A 22,422-nucleotide genomic window follows, 5' to 3' on the forward strand; every position below is an offset into this window, starting at 1 on the left:
AAAACAATTGCTGCATTTAGCGTTTTGTTCAGTTCATCAATAGTAGATGCAAACAGATTTTTTCTTTTTCATAATTTTCTTTAAAATGGAAAATTTGAGTGTTGAATTTGTTTGTGTTGAGGATCATGTGAGAAAACATTGCTCATTTGGGTAATACAGTTTTGGGCATACAAATCTAGAAGGGGGCCACTTTGCTGGTCTCACAATTTCATTGTTGTTATAAGAGTGACCTACAGGGGGAACTACAGCTCCCATGAGCCTCTGCAAGAACAAAACTAAATCAGTGTGCAAAAAGATCATCTGTACTAAAGTGGGAAAACTGTATGATAAATAACTGGCACTTCCTCCTCCCTCACCAGACAGGTAGTCAGAGCTGAAGGCAGGCTGTCCTGGTGGGTCTTGGCGTCCCCCTGATGACATCATTGATGACATCATCCCTGGACCTAGAAGAGATTAAAAGAAAACATTAACAACATAGTTCAAATATTTGTTATTTGTATCATTATAATACAGATTATATCTTTATGGGTGAAAAAATAGTGATATTAAATAGCAACAGATTTATAGACTATAACAAAAACTTATTTGGCGAATCCCCCTGATGTGACAGGAATATGAGTTCATAATGTTTGCTTGCTTTTCTGTCCATGTCCATTCATTTTATTTTAATTTTAAGATTTTTATTGATTTATGTATTGATTCTGATTATTTGTTATTACTAATGATTATGATCTGTGTAGAATGCCAATTATCTCTGCTCTCATGTACGTTTGTGTTCTTGTTTACATGACATTTTTTGGACACACAAGGTTCCTGCAGCTTACAGCAAGTAAATTTAGGACTTTTTCAAAACCACTAGGAATTAAATTTATGACTAATTTCACTATAACCAAAATCTAGGTAGAAAAAAAATGGGAGAAAAAAGATCTCACATAAATTACTTTGGGTTAGGGAGATTTTTTTGCTAAATTATTTACTGTACTTTAAAATAAAACATGACTTTTGGGTGACAGCAATGTAAGTAGTATTCTCTGAATTTTTCTTTTAAAGTTACCTATTATTTTGAGATTTGAGACAATGCAATTTCAGAAATAAGATTTATAAAATCATATCTTTTATGTCCTAGCACTTTTAAGACTTATGGAAAAAGACTTTAAGACCAATTAAGGCCTTAGCTTTAGACTATTTCATTTGATGCCTTTTTTTAGACTTTTTAAGGATCCACAGGTACCCTGTACACATCTTTGTTAAAGCTGTGAAAAAATAAAAAATACTGAAAGATCATATACTAGCTCATTAGTCTTTCAGGCTTTTTGTTGCATACAACAATCATTTTCAGGGATGAAAACCCAGACCTTGGATGAATGACCTACATATTTCTGACAAACACAGACTGCATCCTGCCGGCTCTCTTTTCAAACTCTCTGTATAATAAAACTGAAAACTGCACCTGAATCTGTCACTCTGCTCTGTCAGCTGTTAAATCACCAAACAGGTCCTGCTTCCCAAAAACCAGCCTCTGCAGCCTGTTGGTGTGTGTTTGCTGTGTACATCTTTTGACAGTGAGGCGAGCAGACACAACACGTCGCCAAGGGGACTATCACCATGGTTACGCAAGGGGAGGACGACAGCATCTGTGGCTCCTTCGGCAACGCTCACTGTGGCTGGATGTGTCTTAAAGGATGGATGCATGTGTGCCAAACACTGAGAGGCACACATACCAAGACACACAGAACACACCCACACTGTATGGACAAATACTGTATATCAAGTACATCTTTGATATTCCTGTTCCTGCAGAAGGAGCAGCAGGAGGAGCTTCTTAAGTGCTGCTGTATAATAAAAGAAATCAAGAGGCTGATGTAATCCATCTACTATAGTAAAGATTTGCTCTGCCGGCTCCATTAAATCCCACTAGGCAGCACAGACACAAAACTTGCTATCATCGACACTATTATAACAATAAAAGCATATTACCAAGGAAATAACACAAAGGAGCCATTACATGATCAAATTAAGCTGAGCTCCACTCATGTGCACAATATATCCATGCGTCAAAAAACTGAACAGTATTGGCTTTGAAATTGTGCTTCTGTTAAGTCTTAAATGGGATTGCGCTCATTGTGGTTTTATTATGTATATTTCAGCTGAACAAATTTACTTGCCAGCAAAGTAAAACCAAAAAATGTTGAGTACACCAAAGTTTTATGTTATGAATGTATAGCATGGGTCCCCAGTGTTAAGAAACCACCAAATGCTAACTTACTTATGTTGGGCAGTTTGCATAATTGTATATATTGACAGTACTTTAGCAACTGCTTGACTAATTTGAAAATTATTTGGGTGGTTTTGGGGGTTATTGAGGATGCTGAATCCATTTCTGAAATTTTAAAATTAAAAATGTAATGTAATGTAAAATGTAATTTTACTGCAGTTGCGCTGACTTTGATTAATTTTTATTCAATTTAGATATTCTAGAGGACACTGTATTAAGTTGATTAGATAGGTAACTTACTCTGTCTATTTTATGTTTTTGAAATAACTTTATATCAGTTAGAAATTGTATATTTATAAACACATGAATAGAACAATGCAGGAAGGAAAAAGGAAAATAGAGCAGCCCCACCTCCATATAGGTATATATATATGTATGTATGTATGTATAAATGTGTGTGTATATATATATATATATATATATGTGTGTGTGTGTGTGTGTGTGTGTGTGTGTATGTATATACATACACACATACATATACATATATATAATTATAATAAATAAAAGGAAATTTGGAAAAAAAATAAAACCATCCCCAAAAGAATCCTAGTTAGTAATTATTATTATTACAAATTAAGTTTTCTGGACATTTTTCCTTCTTTTTTTAAAAATCTTCTTATAATTATTCTCTCTTTCTCTAACTCATTTAAAACTAATTTTCAGGTCATATTGTCATATTTATCCATACTTTTGCCATGTTTTCAAAAGAAATTAAACACAATTTCTCAGGTTTCAAAGGTTTTAATGCATGTGAAAGACATCTGAACGCAGCACAAGAAAAAGGGGTTTCAAAGGGTTAAAATGATACTTCACCCCTGAAATGATCACTGTCAGATAAACGTAGCGTGCCTGGTAAAGTGCATGCGTGCTTGCAGAGGCTCCCCTCTCATCTGTGCGTGAGAGCGTCTATGTTGAAGTGTTTTAATTAGGACGGTTTTAGAGAAAATCCCTGAGTTTGGGAAGCTCGGAGCATACGACCGGATAAATAAGACTTGGATTAAACTGCACGAGTTGTGCGAGAGTTTGTGAACAGATGTTTTGATAGAGTTTTGTTGTTTGAAGCCTTCAATTCATCACGAAAGTTTTCTTTATGAATTCAGGGAAACAGGTGAGTAGTTGGTATACCAATGATCATTTTGCAGGTGAAGTTTTCCTAAAATCCATTCTTATTTTGTAATGTCAAAATATCAAAATTGTAATTGCCAAAAATAATTTTATCTCAAAAATGTAACAGGTCTTTGGAGAGCTGAGGAATGTGAGACACCACCAGGTTAACTACAGAGCAGCATTTTCTTTGATTTTGGGAAAATGGAAAGGAAGACATGCCTGAGAAAACTGATGAGAATAATATGTTTGTGCTACAGGAGACTGCTGAGCACAGAGCACACAGTCATGTTGCACTGAACACAATACAGTGATTTGTTGTTACCACAGTATGCTCACTGCTATATGTTAAGGTACTTCGGTCAGTGCAATCAACGGCAGTACAATATGTATGCAAAACAAGCTTTTATGGGTTAAAGTAGCAACAACGCACTGCAGAAATACTCCATTACAAGTAGAAGTCCTGATTTTAAGATCTTACCTTGGTAAGAATTATCTACAGAAAAATGAACTTCAAAAGTAAGTAAAAAGACTCTTTATGCTGACAAAAAGAAAACTTTGTCTGCATCTATTTTTCTCCTCGATAGGTCAATCAATCTGAAATTGCACATGAGCATTCAGAATTGCCACAGGTAGAGAATGGTGAAGCCCTTTGTCTCATTCACCCACTGCCCGTGCCTGTTTTGAAAAAAAAAATACTTCATAAATAACCTTGACTTGCTTTGTCTTCTGCCAGTGGAGTCAATGAGTGAACTCAAGTCAAAATATATTTTGCTGATATTATTACTGTATTTGACACTATTGTTGTTGGATTAGGTTTTATTGAATATGTATTAATAATACATATCTTAATAATTTGTATTTACATATCTAAGAGTACTTGAAGCTGTCAAGAGGTAATATGCTGAAGTTCAAATTTGCTTTTGCAATGTAAAAAGCTCACATCGTTGATCATCATTTTGTGCCTTATTTTGAAAAAGGCACCGGTACCATTTCAAAAGTATCGTTTTACCACAGATATCAAATAAAACCCAAACAATACCCAACCCTAATCACCTACAGATTTTTGCATACATGTGCAGATATCTGTTATCAGAAATCATAATATTCATAGTTATCAGATAAACAGAGTGGAGTAATGAGTACAATATTCCCCTTTAAGATGTAGATGGAGTAGAAGTATAAAGTACCATCAAATGACAATACTCAAAGTACAGTTGCTTTATATTTTACTTTAAAGTATTTAAGTCAGTGCACTTAGTTATATTTACAAACATTATCTCCCTTTTACATGAGCTCTAAATGTTTATTGAAGACCTATTTCTTTTTGGACTACTTATTAATTAATATCTTAATCTGTATAATTCATTAAATGAAGCACACTTGGATCGAGTGCAACGGGATTATTGTTGCTTTCCTGTGCGTTAGCCTGCTACTGCTACACGGCACATAAGATATAGTCAGTCTCTGTCCATGGTGCTGAAACACCAGGGGAAAGATACACAGTGAATTTACAAGTGAACTATCACAGACACATCAGGTAATACTAACTCCTACTCTGAAAGATGCAACCTGACTGTTCACCGTATACATAAAACATGTTGCTGTGCTACAGAAATACTTTATAGTCAACTGCCATTTTTTTCCCAATAAACTTCATTACTCTACTCGAAAGTCATCAGAAAGTCGTTTTCTGTCGCCTCCCTGTGGAATTAGTTAAACCCTCTGAAACCTGGATCGACATTAATTGTCTTGCGCTGTGTTCAGATGCCTTTTACAAGCTATTTAACCCTTTGAAACCTGAGGAAATTGGTTTGATGTTTTCTGAAGAAAGAAAAAGCATGGGGGAAAAGGCAATGACCAGCTTGGCTGTGGGAGCCAAAAATATATAAAGAATTAGGGAAAAATATGCACATTTTTTTATTTCAAATTATGTTACAGAAAAAGAAAGAATTAATACATATTTTAAAAAATGTTTTCCAGCACTTTTTTGAAGGTTAAGTTTCTTTTTAGCTACTGTTTAACCCTTTGAAATCTTAGCAAATTAGCAAATTCTTGAAAAAAAAAAAAAAACAACAAACACTGGAGGGTGATGAACAACTTAATAAGAAATGGCCCAATAATAAAATAGGGGAAAAAAAAGAAAAAGAAAAATGTAAAACAGACATACAGACAAAAACAAACAAGAAAATAACATAAGAAAGTGCCAAAAAGTTATTATTTTCTTCTTGTTTTTCTCCATAAAATAAGTTTAAATATATAATAAAGAGAATCATTAATATAATTTTGTGGCCATTTTTTCTTTAATTTTCTTTTTTTTAAGTTTGCAGGTTATTTCTTGCCAATTTTCCCCTGTGATTTCAAAGGAAACAAACCATTTTCTAGAATTTCAGCGGTTACATACAATACATTAGCTAATGGGGATCTGAACAAACAAACAAAACGCAGAGTCTTACACTGATAACTGATTTTCTACCACATGTATTGAGAGGGAATGAGTTTTGGCACTGGGCCAGCATCAGTGTAATGGTGGATATCATAAATAATTAACAAACCTGCATTAACTGTGAGCTCACGCACGCTGGATGGAGTGCGAGTGCGTTTGTCACAGCAAGCGTTTCTTAATGGCTCTATCTGTTTTGGCTCCATAAAGGTACAGCATTCATGAATTGCTGATTTTACACACACACACACACACACACACACACACACACACACACACACACACACACACACACACACACACACACACACACACACACACACACACACACACACACACAGACAAACAGCAGACACAATAACTGCAGAGTCACTCCAGACAGAGCGCCACAGGCCTCTTTTCTTTCTGTCTAGTTTTTCTTCTTGTCGATCATTCTTCCACTGCCAGTCGATCTTTTTGAGTCATGTCTGTTTTCCTTCATCACCGCCACACTCTCACTCAACATCTCTTTGTGTTCCCTGTTTAGCATTCTCTACTTTTTGCATGCCAGATGTTACACTATCTAAAAAACAAAGTATCATATCATATAAAGTTTGATCAATTAGCATTATAATGCACACATTAATTATCACTGGAAGCCTCTACTGCCCGCTACATGACATTTCACATCGACAACCTGCTTCTTTTGTGATATTTGAAGGGACTTTTTTGAAATTATATCAATATAATATTTAACATTTACAATTTTAAAGATACAACATTAAGAGTGTCACTACAATTCGTAGTCTGATTCGGGTTGAGGTGGTCTAGCAGGCAGACTAATGGTCCTAGCAGCACTAACACTGCTAACAAGAACATGTTTTTCTAATGGTGGTTAACAGGGAAAATGCTTTTGGGGCCTGGAGGCATCTCCTCCTGGTCTTCTGAGTCAATAACATCAGCTAAAGCAGCTGGAGGTTATAGCAGCCAACTCTGAAATTCTCAACTAGCAACACAAAGTCCAAACTAATGTAATATCTCAAATATGAGCAATATTTGTATTTAGCTAGCTAAGACTAAGTTTATAAATTGTCCTTTCGCCTATTGAATACTTTGCTTGTTATTGTAACAAATCATACCTTTTTAATGTATAAATCTGAGTTTATTTTAATTTAAATCTATGTTTGATTGTGCTTTGTCCAAACTTCTCTTGTTGAGTGCTTTGTAGACAACCAATAAAGGCCTAGAGTAGAATTCAGATAAAATCTTTGCAGTTTAAGTGACAGTTGCGATCAAAACTTGCAGTTTGCAATGAGATAGTTTGCTTAAAACCTTTCTCTCTTGTTTATGGGAAATATAGTCTTAAATCTCAGAGACATTAGCAATACTTCTTGATAGAAGGTACATGTACATATGTACACATAAGGGCAACAGCACATAGTCTCACTGTCAATGAAGAGAAGAACGGGCCATTATCTGGATGAAAGTACTTTCCAAAGTTTGCTCTTTCAGCAGCCCTTCACTTTTTGCTTTTGTTCTCTTCCTCTCTCTCAGACGTCCCCAAAAAGACACATACACACACCCTCAGCCATGTGCGTGCAGGCACAGTCAGAACCCAGACAGTCCTCTGAGGACAGCAGCCAGTATCGAGCCTCAAGGTCAAACACCTTCTTTTTTTCCAGACATTATTTTTATGGCGTTTCTGCATCACTGCACTGGAAGCTCTCTGAAACCCACTGCCAGGAGAAACGAGTCAAAATATACAAGTGGGGGAACCACCACAAAAAATAGCTTTCACTGTGTAGTTAAAGCAAATACAGTTTGATGGGCCCGGAGTCACCACGGTGCCTGACAGAGTGGTCGTACTTTCACGTCATTTGCTCAAAAACTTATCACACTGCAGCGTTTAGTAAGACGCAAAGTTGACCTTCCGTTTCAGCTCATCTTGTTAAGTCATCTTAATCGCTCTAGAAAGGAAAAGAAATGGGTAAAAAAGGCAGTGTATTGCATACAGTAGATTTCAGTCGTCACGCCCCCAGTTTGGAGAAGCAGACAGGAGTCCGACATGGAAGCTAAGCAATGTACTGCTGTGGATGGGTACTGCAACAAAACATATTTTAACCGACTAAAATGAGACCCGGCTAATATCATTTTAAGTGTGCAATATTCAGAGCATTTTCACTTCTTTACCTTAATGTCAGACTGTGATTTCCAATGGGAAAATTAAGGCGTTATTTTGTTCTCTTCAAAGCTAAACTCCATTGAAAAAACAAGTGATCTGAACACAGGAGCTGCTGGTCTGGCTGCCTCGATCAGTTAGTTTATTTGTGCTATTATATGACTTTGGCGTCAAGCCTGTGGGTCGGTTCAGATTCACCAAAGTTGCACAATACCACAAACTAACTGATTGAAGCGGCAATAGAGCAGCAGCTCCCATGTTCAGAGAGCTAAAATTACTGTTTTTGTCAATGGAGTCTGGTGGCTTTTACAAGAGCATAAATACACTTAAATTGATGGGGTTTTTTTTGGGGGGGGGGGTTGTAAGTGGGACTTTTTTCAGGTGGCTAGAATGCATTTTGGTGCTGACCCTCATTCACAGCAAGCAAGGAAGCAAAACTTAATTTATATCAGAACATTTTATTCCAGGTAGAAGCACAATGTGCTGCTGAGGTACAAGTGAGTCAAATCCCTTAAAACTAGCAATAAAACCTCATTAAGTATTAATTAAGATGAACAATAAAGAAATGGTACAAATACGTGAGTGCCAGAACTGATAGATTTTAAATTCAAGAAAATAATAATACTAAAAGTAGATCATTGAAAGAGTATAATACATAATACATACATACATTAAAATGTATAAAAGATAAAAAAAAAAGAATTAAGTCAGATAAAAAGACAAGTAAAAGATGATAACATACAAGTAAAACCAAGAAAATAGAATGAAATAGTACATAAACCAGTCAACATAAAAGCACAAAAGCACACCTGAGTTAACACCAATGAAGGAAAAAAAAACTAGTTAAATTGTCAAACCAGCAGTTGACCGATACTGGCTTTTCGGGGTCGGATACCGATAATCGGTAATTAATGAGACCGATAACCAATATTCGAAATCAATATGTATTTACAATAAAAATTAAAATCTTTCTGTCGATATATAAAATTTGGAATATAGCAAACTCCGACACAAAACTTTGTTTCAACATCATTTAAAGCAAGTTCCAAGGAACTTTATTTTTTATAAATATGAGTGAAAATTTAAAAATTAAAAACAATGTATAGCAGAAAGCAGAAGTTTCTCCCATGCTGACACATTCTTTGCATTTTTTAATTAATTAACTCAATCTGTGATCATTCAAATAAAACAAATAATCAGCAAAATGACAAATATCTGCCCCAATAATTGGCCAGGTTGATAATCTGTCAACCCTAGTACACTTCTACCATGACTCCAGCCTGCTTCTCCAAACTGGGAGTGTGCTGACTGACTATGGATTAGTGCCCCTTACAACCCCACTTCAAAAAAAATCCCAACTATTTGTTAAAGAATGAATGCTATTTTCTTCTTAGCTCATAACACCAGTGACAATGTCAGTGTTAATGTCTATTCTGTCTGCTTTAATGCATTTTACTACCTTAAAAGTGGTACTCTGAGTCATTAAGCATGAGTGTAAGTCACGTCAGCTTCACTCCACCCTAATCACTCCAGTCATTTGGGTTCATTCATTTCCCTTAAAACCCACAATGTTGTCCTAGTTGTGAGCTGCCTGTGGGACCTTCCTCTAACACACTCAGCAGGAGGGAAAACCTGACGAGACTTCACATTAAGCATCCATACTGCCGACGATGTTAATGAGACATTGAAGAATAGAACTCAGTGACTAAGGAATATATCTCAGACTGCTGAGCAATTTAAAGGACCGTTCACCCCAAATTAAAATTCTCTGTATTTCCTCTAAACTGAAGTGCTATTTATCAGGGTGGACTGTTTTGGTTTGAGTTGCAGAGTGTTGGAGATCTTGACCATAGAGATGTCTGTATCCGCTCCAATATAGTAGAACTAAATGGCACTCAGCTTGTGGTGCTCAAAGGGCCAAAAAATGTAATAAATAAATATTTGAAAAACCCAACAATAATGTGTCTTTCCAGAAATCATGACCCGGTTACTCAGGATCCGTTATACTGAACTTACTGTCCGCAGGCCAGATTTGGCCGATGACTGGGTGCAGGGTGGCCCGCTGACCATTTTCTAATTCACTATATATATATATATATATACAAATGTATATAAATAAAACTGAAGACAAAAAAATACAGAATTATGCATAGTAATAAACCATTCAGGAGAGTTAGTAAATCATTTACAGTCTGCAAATGATCAAAATTCATCAGTTGATAAATATAGCAATTTCATGTCACGGGATAACTTAATGTTATGTACTTATCCAAACTGGATATTGTTATGAGTTAGCAGGTGGGACAAATAGACAAGAAAAAATAAAGGAAAATGTTATGTTATATACGTGATCAATATCTCCGATCCTTCTTCAGATATGGATTTGGTTTCTGATTCTCATAGTAATCTTTTCAGTTTCATATCTTTCACTGACAAGATCTTTCCATTTATGATTATCTAAGTTGTCATTTTTAACCAATCTCTTGAATTTTTGTTTTGTACTTTGAATGTAAATAAGATGTCAGAGTGCATAAAAAGTATCAAAATGGAGTTATAAAAAAATAAAATAAAATGTTTAGAAAACAACAATGGGACAATGCCCCGGACCAAAAGAGATCCAGGCAGTGATGTGGTTGGATGGATGTAGTTTAGTATAAAGAAAATAGTTCTTACATGAAACTACCCACACCAAGGTCTGTAGATTTTCTTCAGTGACCGGGTCATGATTTCTGCCAAGAGATAGTGATGTTGAGTCTTTCAGAAATAGATTTTTGGGACTTTGAGCACCACAAACCGAGTGTCATTTTGTTCCATTATACTTGAGAGGAGGCAGACATCTCTACGGTCACACTAATAACTATCCAGACTGATAAACAGCACTACAGGGAAGAGCGGAAATGTGTATTTCTGATTTGAAGGTAAACTGTCCTTTAAAAAACGCATCAATGAGCCACACTGTTGCACTGAGTGACATTCATAAAAATGAAATATAAATTATTGGAGTAGCCCTTTAAAGATGCCTTGTTCTCACAGGTTTCCTCTCAGAGGTCAGAGTGCAGGGCTGTCTGCTGTGCGGTGCCTCTGAAGGGGTTTGGGGCTTGCTGAAGTGCACTTTGCGATGATGGCTATAAACTGTGGGGGTACCGGGGCCGAAGCTAGTGCACTTGAGCTCGCAGCAAGAGAGCAGCTTTCTGCATGTTGGCAGTCAGCCTGTGGGCAAACCTGCTGCCTCTATATTTAGATTAACGTCTTACGGGCCAATAACAGTTGGGCAACAAGGTCAGTATGGACTATTTACTTAAAATGTGCTGATACCAGGATTCTCGGTGCATATTTTCTATCTGGTAATAGTCTTAATTTGGCCCTCATCTCCATCAGTTTTACTGTCTGTTACTCCCACTTTCAGCAGGCAACAGTAAACTCGTTACACTTCCATGAATGATGCTGATATTTTGACCTTTAAATGCAACTACAGAGTTACCGTTTGGCTAACCAGTGTAACAGGTCAGCTGAAAACGCAAGGCAGGTTACAGTTACTAATCTGATAAATGACGTCTAGTTTCAGGCCGTTCTCATGAACTGCAAGTAACTTTTTCAGCAAAAAGTAATGCATCCATGTTACAGTAACAAACCTCAAGTCTAGCAGTCCAACAAAACATTTTACAGTAAAATTAGTGCAATTTGAATAACACTATAAGTTTTCCCTAACAGAAATAATTATAACTAGTAAATTCTTTCTGCATTCTTTCTTACTGTCTATTCCTGCTGACAAACACGCGCGTCACATGTAAAGAAACAGCGAGCTACCGTTTCTCTAGATGTGCTGCAGCTGACACGCAGCTGAGAAGCGCCTGACAAGCGCTGCTCGGGCGAGCAGTGTGCACACTCTCATTTGATAACATGAGTGCCAAAATAAAAGACGACACGTTCAGCGCTGCTCACGCTGTCATGACGTGCGCTGTGTGAAACGGTGCGACCAGAGCCCTTTTTTGCTAGTGCACTAGGTGCGACGCGTCAATGCACATTACGTGAATCGAAGTATTTGCGTAATCGAAAACCCCGATCACATCAACGCGTCGCCCCATATATATATATATATGTATATATATATATATATATATATATATATGCTCTAGGAGCTATGCGGTGCCAGAACCCCTGGTCTGTTCGATGGCCACGTCTGGCCCATGTATTTGAAACACAAGAACATCATTTATATACATATATATATATATATATATATATATATATATATATATATATATATATATATATATATATATATATATATATATATATATCTACACACACACACAGGTTTGAATATTAAATTCTAAGAATTATAAACTCATTTTTTTGATAATATCTAATAATCCCACGCAGTTAAATTTCAAGTCATGTTCTTGTCACCTTTTACTATTTTTTTTTTTTTTTTGCAATTTTTGGGACCTTGCCCTGTTGCTCATTATTTTTTTTCCCAGGTTTTAAAAACACCACCAAGATAACACCAATTTGCTTAGGTTTCAACACTCCTGAAAGGTGTCTGAATGCAGCACAGCAATACTAATGTTGATCCATGTGTTAAAGGGTTACGGGGGCAGGTTGGGGTTGTGAATGGGTCGTGAAACTATGGACTTTAGCCAAGGAACTTTGCCACTAAGACGCATGTTGAGAACTTTGAGTCATTTTATGTCCTCAGTCACCATGTTCCTTTCCTAAGGAACTTTTACATTCATTTCCTAACTTAACATTATGGGCATAACATCCTTCATGGGGCTCCCTTTTGTGGGATATCTTACAAGCTGTTCTACGAGGATATGTTGCTACTATAACAACCTATCATACAACATTTAGTATGATGGCTAAAGAATTTGACGTTACTTACTTAATATAAAATTGGAAAGGAAAAGAAACACTGTTTGGCATCTTAAGGTTTTAGTCTCAAATACTTTCAATAAAAATTCTAAACCACGGTGACATCTCATCATTCTCCATTATATCTATCTCCAGATGCCATTATGTTGTCCCCGGCCTGTCCCCACTCCCTGCCCCCAATCTCATGCAGCTAATATTGCCAAGTGTATGTTGCTAATGCTGAAGTCTTTCGAGCCAAGGACAGGGGAGGTGAATGTCAAACTACAGCAGCCCGTCCTCACTCACAGCTGTCACCACCTCTGGACAGAGACGAGCACTTAAGAGTCGAGGAGAGACGGGAGGGCCGCGCAGTAAAGGAGGGGTGAGGAAGGCAGTGGGGGTCAGAGGGAGGGAAAAATGTTTTAAAAATTAGTTTAAAAAAAAAAAGAAAAAAGAATAAGTTAAAAAAAACAACAACAACAAGGCAAACAAGACATGGAAAAGTGTTTTAGACTTTGCTGTTTGCCTTCATTTCATGTTTTGGAAAAAAAAAAATCACACCAATTTGCTTAAAGTTCAAGTGTTTAAATACTTGAATTGAACAGTCTACAGCTCTTATTTGGCTTTGCTAGTTTTTTTTTTGTATTCCTTTTTTTATTTTATTTTTTAGCTTTTATTATTATCTTTATAATTATCATTATTACTATTATTATTATTACTGTTATAACTGTAATTATTGCAAATGTTAATTCCTACAATAAAGTATTTTTAACAAAGTGTTTAAATACTTGTGAAAGATGCAGCGGTCAATGAGGTACCTACGTTTCTATATCTATGATCGATGCGACCCACCATGGGAGATTTAATAGGCAGCTGTTAGCAGCCAGCTCAAAGAGAAAGAACAGTGGCTGCTAATGTCCACAAGGTGTGGGAACAATCAGATTTGGGAGCTCTTTACACTCCTAGCAGAGGGCGAGATCAATAAAACATGGACGGTAAATGATGTTATTTCATTGTCATTGAGACAAACAGAAAGTAAGGACCCATTACCAGAAATATCATAAATGACGCAGAACAAGTAATGATCTAATACAACAAGAGAAAGTGAGAGAGAAACAGATGCATGATATCAGAGTAAATGAAAGGGAAACAGAGGAAAAGGTAAATGATTCTTTCCTCTGGGTGCAGGTTTTGTTGTGGTCCTGACAGCCATTAACAGCATAACAACAAACTCCAGATGCTCTGGAATAATGCTGCAGTCCCATGGCATTAAATACATGATGCAAATCCTGTTCCTGTGACTGGAGGACTGTGGAACTGCTGTTTCCTCTGAGGTTCTTGCTTCTCCTCCCAGCTATCCAACACAAGCCAGGTTTCCATGCAAACAAAGCGAAAATATCTACCAAATTCTTTAGAAATTCTGCAGAAGCAGGGAACCCAGTAGCTCTCTGACACCCAATGTACAAAGGCTATGCCTTCACTGCTGCAGCCACGGGTTTGATTCCAACCAGTGTCCCTTTGCTGCATGTTGTCCACTCTCTCCCCCTTTCAGTCTACAAGCTCTCCTGCCAAATAAAGGACCCCCCCCAAAAAAAAAAATCTTTAAAAAGAGATATTGCAGACGAAAATGCTGATTTATGTTTCCCAGATTTTATTTTCCAGGACTGTACTGTACTGATTTTGCCATAATATGTCCAGATGCTACAAATATTACAGGATAACTACACCTTCAGATTCAGGCATTTCTAATCTAGAATTACTGCCTCACATTTGTGGAGGACAACCTTAACAGCTATTGCCTAAGGCCACAAAGGCATTAAAATGCAACAAGGAGCAACATTTTTTTAAAACTGGGGTCTCATTGTTTGTAGTTTTTTTTACCATCATAACTATCAGTAATAATGATTTTGTACTAGCGAAGTTAACTGCTAGGATCTGAGAATTTGACAAGATGAGAAGAACTCTTCACAGATTGAGAAACACAAGCAGTCAGTCGGTCAGTCTGTCAGTCTGTTAGTTTACTAAAAACCCAGACTAAACTTATTTGGACCTGGTAATAAAGATGAACCGTAACATTATTACTCAGTTTGCTGTAAACAATTGTTGCAGCTTAAAAATAAGTTTCTGCTTGGACTATGACCTACAGTACTACTTATATGCACTGTTTTTCTGTGCTACGGAAATATTACCTACATTTCACATGTGCACACTTCTCATTTTACCTTGAAATAAAACAGTATTAGATGATCTGGCTGAACTACTGGCTTTAAGTCTTTAAGACTTTGTTGTTGTTGCCAAACTTGCAAAAATAAAACACAAATTGCAAGAAATTCAGCACAACTCAGATCCTTTGTCTGTCCATCCATCCATCAGTCCGTCCGTCTGTCTCGGTTGTTCAGATGTCAGATGGTTTCATCAGTCTGTTTGTCTGTCAGTCAGTAAGTCAGTGTCGACCAGAAGTGCTGTAAAAGCTTCAGTTACATCATATTCACTTCAACACATCTGCTGAACTCAGCACTCACACACATCCTAATTATTGACAGTGACAGCTAAGGTGTGTGTATGTGTGTGTGTGTGTGTGTGTGTGTGTGTGTGTGTGTGTGATGACCTCACCAGAACTGCATGTGTGTGGAGCTGCTGATATCGATGCTTCACTGCAGACACTGCAGTCACATGTGACTGCAGTGGGTGTCTTGTACTGTAACATACACACACACACACACACACACACACACACACAGACACTCCCACTCCCAAATGCAGACCATGCACTCAGGAATGCAAAAAACAATGGCTCAGATACACACACACACACACACACACACACACACACACACACACACACACACACACACACACACACACACACACACACACACAAATGCTACTGCAGAGTGGTTGTGCCTCACATACACACACACACTCTTTCTCTCCTGAACCTCGATCACACATACGTACAGTGAAAGTACACACACTGCAGGGATGTGTTCTTATGCCTCAGCAGACACAGCTCCTTCCCAGCTTGATAGAAACACTAGCAGACTGCAGCACAACTTTACCTTCAGTGTGCAGCTACAGAGACTCAAACTGAAGCTCACTCTGGCTTTATATAAACCTGGATGATCTAAATCTAAGGTCAATTCAATTTTAAATGATAAAACATAAAAAAAACTTTTAATTAAGTACTACTAGATAAAGTTGCTACCCAGTAGATTAAGTGTAATCTTTGATAAATGTTTACATGCAGAGTGGAGCTATCGTTTTAGCTCAATTAGGACATTTAACTGACCGTCCCAGTATATAAGCACAGCAGTAGAATCCATCAATGTAAGGAAGTATGTCTGTTTCATTAAATGTATTTAAAAGTAAATTAACAATAAAAATCAACACATACTTAGTACAGCTAGTGCACTGAATGTAGAGCAAAACAAAAATCCCATTCACAATTTATGTTTTACTCTTTAGAGTTATGTGAATTTTATGGCATATTTTGTTATTTTCAAAGATTTTTTTGGTTAAAATTTGAAACAGTCATAACAGCTTCTACAACCCATCTTTCAAACATCTCAAATGCCCTCTTTGCACTGTCATAAAAAAAAAAAACAAAAAAACAGAATAAACTCTACAGTGAATGGTAAAACTACAAGCGTGTCTGTCTATACTCTGGCCATAAAAAACTAATTTTCCAAAAAGTGAAAATGTTTCAACTGCTCCATAATATAAAAAAAAGCCTACGGAAAATAAAGCAGGTTGCTGCACTCCAAACTAACAAAAATGATTTTAGAATATTTTTTTTTAAAAATGCATTGTAAACAAGTCAAAATATATTTATTTTTTTGCTTTAAGAGTAGTATACTTCAACGTTATTCTGTGGTCACTTTTAGTTTTAATAACGATTATTATTAGCATCACTGTTATTAAGAGGATATGATAAGACAGTAATATGCAAAGACAAAAATTAAGATTTTTAGAGGGACAGTGCACCCCCAAATCCAAAAATACACATTTTTCCTCTAACCTGTAGTGCTATTTAGAGCACGATTTTTGGAAAGAGACATTGCTGTTGAGATTTTCAAAAGTATTTTGGGGGGTTTTAGCTCCACAAGCAGAGTGCCATCTAGTTCCATTATATTGGAGAGAAGGCAGACATCTCTGCGGCTGATATCTTCAACACTTGGCAACTCACACCAAAATAGCAATACAGGTAAGATGAAAAAATGCATTTTTTATTTTAGGGGTGAACTGTCCCTTTAAGGCTTGTGCAAGAAGTCAATTTCAATACCTACACTCTCTGCCATCCTTTTAAATTTTACACATGAAGTTGGTGGCATCATATTCATTTCAACGGTTAAAATTTCTTTTGTGATTCAGCAGTTCAGTCACAACAATGACCATTTTGTTACTATGAATATCCTCTATGGTATAACTTTAGGATTTAAAGATCTTTATATCACATTCGCAAATTCTACATAACTAGTTTAAAAGAAAAGAAACTGCTTATTTTTGTCAAAGAGCAATAGTGCTGTGCAGAGCTCGAGGGAGAAAAAGGTTGGTCCTTCCTGACAGTGAGGACAGATGAGCTTTGTGTTCCCCATTCAGTTCACATCTCAGGAGTCAGGTTTATTACAGCCCTTTATCACGACTGAGACCACAAATGACTTCATGGTTCCCACATTATTAACACAGAAATGAAAGGAAAAGCACCTTCTACTACAGAATTCAAGATAATAAACAAGGTACAAGATAAGAGAGGGGTGAAAAGAATGGAGACAAAGGGAGACAGAGGGGATCAGTGTAAGACAGCACACATAAAGTGCAAGAGGATGAATAAAATAAAAGAGTGAAAAAGATGAAAAAGAAAAGCAGAGATAAAGCTGTTTAAAAAATGGAGGCTGTGGGATGGTGAGATGCTGCCTTGTCTCAGACAATAGATCTCATTGATTGGTAGTGATTTTGACATGTACCCTGACCATCCAACTAGATATGCCAATATGTCAGTCTGGAAAGTTATTATGACAGAAATGTTTTCTATTAATAGATAACATTTTTCACCTGCATTCATATCATATTATTGTACACTGGAACATATTATTGTTGTGCCGTTAAGCCAACAGACTGTTACATTCTGCCTCTCTGTACCTCCCTCCAGACACATTAAAACTTCCCCAAACCCAGTCAGTGCCATTATCAACCTGTCCACCAATGTCCCCAGACTTTTGCATCTACTCCAATTAAGTGAGCCCATCATCCACCTTTTATACCTATAGCGATACCCATATTGATACCAATACCTATAAATTGTCACTTGTAAAGCAATAAAAGTAAAACCAGTTCTGTTAAAAACAAAGTATTGCCTTGTTTATCCACCAAATAACAGAAAAGTATCAATAGTGGTATCAACAAAGACTCAGATTGTTTAGGAGTCTTGATAATAGTATCAATATCAATAAAAATTAACAATCCCCATCCCTACTTTTGAGCCACCAGAACCCAAGCCTTAACCCAACCTGTACCCCAACCCATACACCTATTCTGACCTTGTAGCTGCCTGCCTGCTGCTAACTGTAATACAGTAAACTGTATATGTCATTGAGTTCTTAGATTTAGTTCATATAAACTTGTTTGTTGCAATTTAGCAATACGTAAAGCCAGACTGTACAGTAAAAAAGTGGGCCCAGTACTGATCCTTGAGGAGTCCCATGTTGGCCCTTGGACTGATGAGGTATCACATGTGACTCTGTGGTGTAATGCATATTTAACTGAAGGTCAATGATATGAAAAAAATTGAGAAACCCTGCGGTTAAACATCTGCTGACAGAAACGTGTCTTCCTCAGTCTACAGGAACATCCATATGGTACATACAGGACAGGACCAGTGTTTGAAATAGTCACACATACACACACCGCTGGAGGACATGTGTCTACTTTTGTTGATGTTTTTTAATACCAGCTGTGCATGGGCCTGTCAAAGACTGTGATACATGATAGGAAAGGGGATATGACAGCCTGATGGTTTACCATAAGTATTTTGAAAAAAACATGCACACAGCTCTGTGTGATGTGCCATCTGTGTTTAGCATCATAAGTTTCAAACATGATCTCATCTATCTCTGGATCTATGCTGCTACCGCTTTGCCATCCATAACCTTTATGCGTTCTCATTAGCATGATGAATCTGGGACTGGTGGTGTATATTGACATAATATATCACATTTTGATTGCTGTTGATGTTTTGTTTTTTGGTCACACCATGATAATGTGAGGTTATATTAAGATGCAAGTGAACAAATCTATCAATGTGGTTATGTAATCATAGTATAATGTGGCATGATATTCTACTCCACATACATTACAGTGGCACAGCACTTCGTATCAAATCTAAGACTGGGTGATAATGGCTGAAAATTACATCGGCAATATTTTTAGTCTATATTCGATACTTGGTATATATCTTGATATTTTTAAATCTCTTCAAAAGCACTTCATTAATGTTAGAAATTGAAGACAGAATTTGACTTTTTTTTAAAAAAAAAAAAACAAACTCCCTCTTTGATGTGACAACATTGTAGAAACAACTATTGGTTGTTATTAACTCAATTTTTGATCAATAATCACTAGTAATGTAGATTTAATAACTCAATGAGCAAATGCAATTATTAAAACAAGTAGAACTGTTTGATAAACTGAGAAAAGTTTTAAAAAATTATTTCGAATCACAATATAACAATAACTAATATTTAAGACAATATATAGTCTCTTAACTAATTATGATATAATGTCTTTATATTGCCCAGCCCTAATCAAATCTTTTGTTTTTTTGCTTAAAACTTACTGTATGACAACACACAAACTTGGATAGAGAGTATACTGCATCATTGCTATGCCACGTTGGGAAAAACTTTGAGAAAAAAATAACATCGACAAACAAGCCTACATGTTTTCCTGACGTTAGCATGTAGCTTCATTTAGCAGTGCAGGCTGCAAAATGTAAACACTTGCAAGTAGTGCGCTGGGATCAACTGACCATATCAAATCTGACACACTATGACATCATTCTGTAGTCAGAGTTGAAAAAAATACAACAAATACAAAAAAAACAATGTTAGAAACAGAGTATCTCGATTGGTCTGTCTCGTGTGAGTCTGACAGCTCCAAACATGTCCATCTATAGGTGCCATGAATTAGAGACATTGCCAAACTGTTCCCTACAGCTCTGAACTGTTGCGTGTCATTACACTGACAGCTAGATAGGCTAATATTCAACTCATTGGACCAGACTGTGCTACTGGCTGGCTGCTAATGGTGTGTGTGTGGGTGGGTGTATGTGTGTGTGTGTGATGGTAATGATGCTAATACAGCACTGTCTCCAGGCTGACACAGCGCAACAATGACAGGAAGACAGAAAGGCCGAGAGGACGGGTGGAACAGAGACTGAAAGGGAAAGCAAAAAAATCAAAATAAAAGGGCGAGAAGGAAAAAGAAATTGGGATATAATGATTCAAGATGAAGCCTGACAGACATGAAAAAGACAGAAAAATAAAGGGAGAAAGCCCGAGAGATAAAGGCAAAGAAAGACGGTCAGCTAATTTTAAGTCTAGACAGGGTTGGGAAAAGTGTCGAGGCAATTACACTTAATCTTCAAAGCTCACACACCACACGCAAGGACACACTCCTCGGAGGATCCCTGATGCACAGAGTAGACTCTGAGGAATTTGTAGCCTCTGTATTTTGTACAGTGATATGAAAAAAAAGGAAATCCACAATAATGACTGGACTGTTGTTAACTATAACTGATATTGCGATCATATGATGCCTTAATTTCTTTTTAAACCATTTTACTTCAGGCTAAAACATGCTTCAGCTAGCCTACATTGTTAAAAACAACATTAATTATTAACACATCATGTCTCAACCTGGGGAAAAGTCTCATTAAAGTGCTCTATGTTAAATCTGGCATCAATAAATTATCACTGCATTTTAATAACTGTTAATATATATTGTAGATTATTATTGAGACTTACATTCTCTGATAATAGAGTTGATGTTTTACATCAAAATCTTTAATTTTAGCATTTTCTGTCAATAATGTTCTTTTTTACCTCTGTTTCTTTACCTTAAATGTTATTGTGGCACTTACTAACTGGTTTAGAAAAGCCCTTGAGAAATGAAGTTTACGATTATTATTATTACTATTATTAATAATTTAAAGTGTTTTTTCCCAAATTCAAGAGTCACAAAATTTTACTTAAGCAGCTGCAGCTAGTTACAGTTTATTCCATGAGTTAGTCACAGTATAAAAACTTTGCATGCTAGTTGGCCAGAGATGACTTTTGAAAGAAGCACCATTCATCACGGAAATGTTTTTTAAAAATGTTTTTTGTATCATTTTCTGATAGGCAGCTTGTAGATAGTGTCAGAATCTTCATGTTCAACTATAATATCATCCTTTTTATCTTTTGACATCAAAAAGTTCTGAATAGGGAACTGGATTTAGCAATATAAAGCAATTCACCCTGTCAATCTGTGAAGCTAACATTAGCTAAAGCAGCTAAAGTGGTTGTTGGTCACACAACGTTTAGGGCTAGTTACATTTTCAGGTGCGACTAACCAGAAAAAAAACTAAAAGATAATAACTATAAGTGTCAAATATATAAATTGTATTATATCCTTCTCGCTGTATGATAATCATTATTGCAACAGAAAACAGGTCAAGAATTTTCTGAAGTGGACTTTTTTTAGACTGGCTGGACCGACCGAAACAAGTGATTGTGTTACATTATCTTCTTCTGTTGCTTGGTGCATATGTACCCTCTTGAAAACATAGTTTGGTTTAACCCAATTCATAAAACTAGAATCTTATCTTACTTCATCTTTACAACCCAAAATTTAAGGATTTATGTAAAATGTCCTCCTAATAATGTTGAGCACTAGTTTTAGCATCACCAAAGGTACATGTCACAGAGAGAAGCTATCAGCTCCAATTTGGGTTGGGTACCAAACTTAATACTCCGAAGGCTACGGGCCGAATAATATCAATACCACCAAGTCCTGATTTATGTTACATCCAGGGTTTCCCAAAAAAATTTCCATCACATACTAAATTTACATATCTGGAGCTGGACCATTCATTACGAGTGCTGCTGCAATATATACTGTTCTGTTACTGACTGCAATACACACTCAGAGTGCCAGGCACACCCTGGGAATATATGGAGCAGAAAGAACGTCATATGCAATGGAAGTGAAAGTTGTTCCGTTTATTGCACTGGTTCTAAAAGTTTGCTTTCAATTCGTCCTGCAGCATCTGCTCCTCTCATCCTTCAATGTGATCTGAGCAGATCGACCGACCTATAACCGAGCAGATCGACCGACCCTTTTTTTCTTCAGCTAAAACTGTAGCTGAAGAAAAAAAGAACTTGTGACGAGTTCCATCCATGCTGTGTCACTGGACTCGCAAAAACAACCACATTTAGAAAGGGGACACAGACTGATAAAAAAAGAAAAACAGCTACTGCCATACATACATTCTAATTCTGTGGGAAACACTGAAATCCAGCAGAGCCAAATGTCAGTGCCTGAGAGCACATC

The 22,422-nt window shown here is 36.6% G+C and overlaps 1 protein-coding gene across 5 annotated transcripts in view; it reads right to left on the reverse strand.

The window, feature by feature from the left end:
• Nucleotides 1-22,422, reverse strand: part of map4l (microtubule associated protein 4 like) — a 126,740-nt gene that overhangs the window by 74,899 nt on the left and 29,419 nt on the right. For all 5 annotated transcript variants that reach the window (XM_088085059.1, XM_088085058.1, XM_088085056.1 and 2 more), the window contains exon 3: nucleotides 357-443. In XM_088085059.1, coding sequence (XP_087941185.1) covers nucleotides 357-443 — 87 coding nt within the window. The remainder of the gene's footprint in view (nucleotides 1-356; nucleotides 444-22,422) is intronic.

Source organism: Plectropomus leopardus, chromosome 12, assembly GCF_026936395.1.
Source record: "Plectropomus leopardus strain MGB_pleo_1.0 chromosome 12, ASM2693639v1, whole genome shotgun sequence".
NCBI lineage: Eukaryota > Metazoa > Chordata > Actinopteri > Perciformes > Serranidae > Plectropomus > Plectropomus leopardus.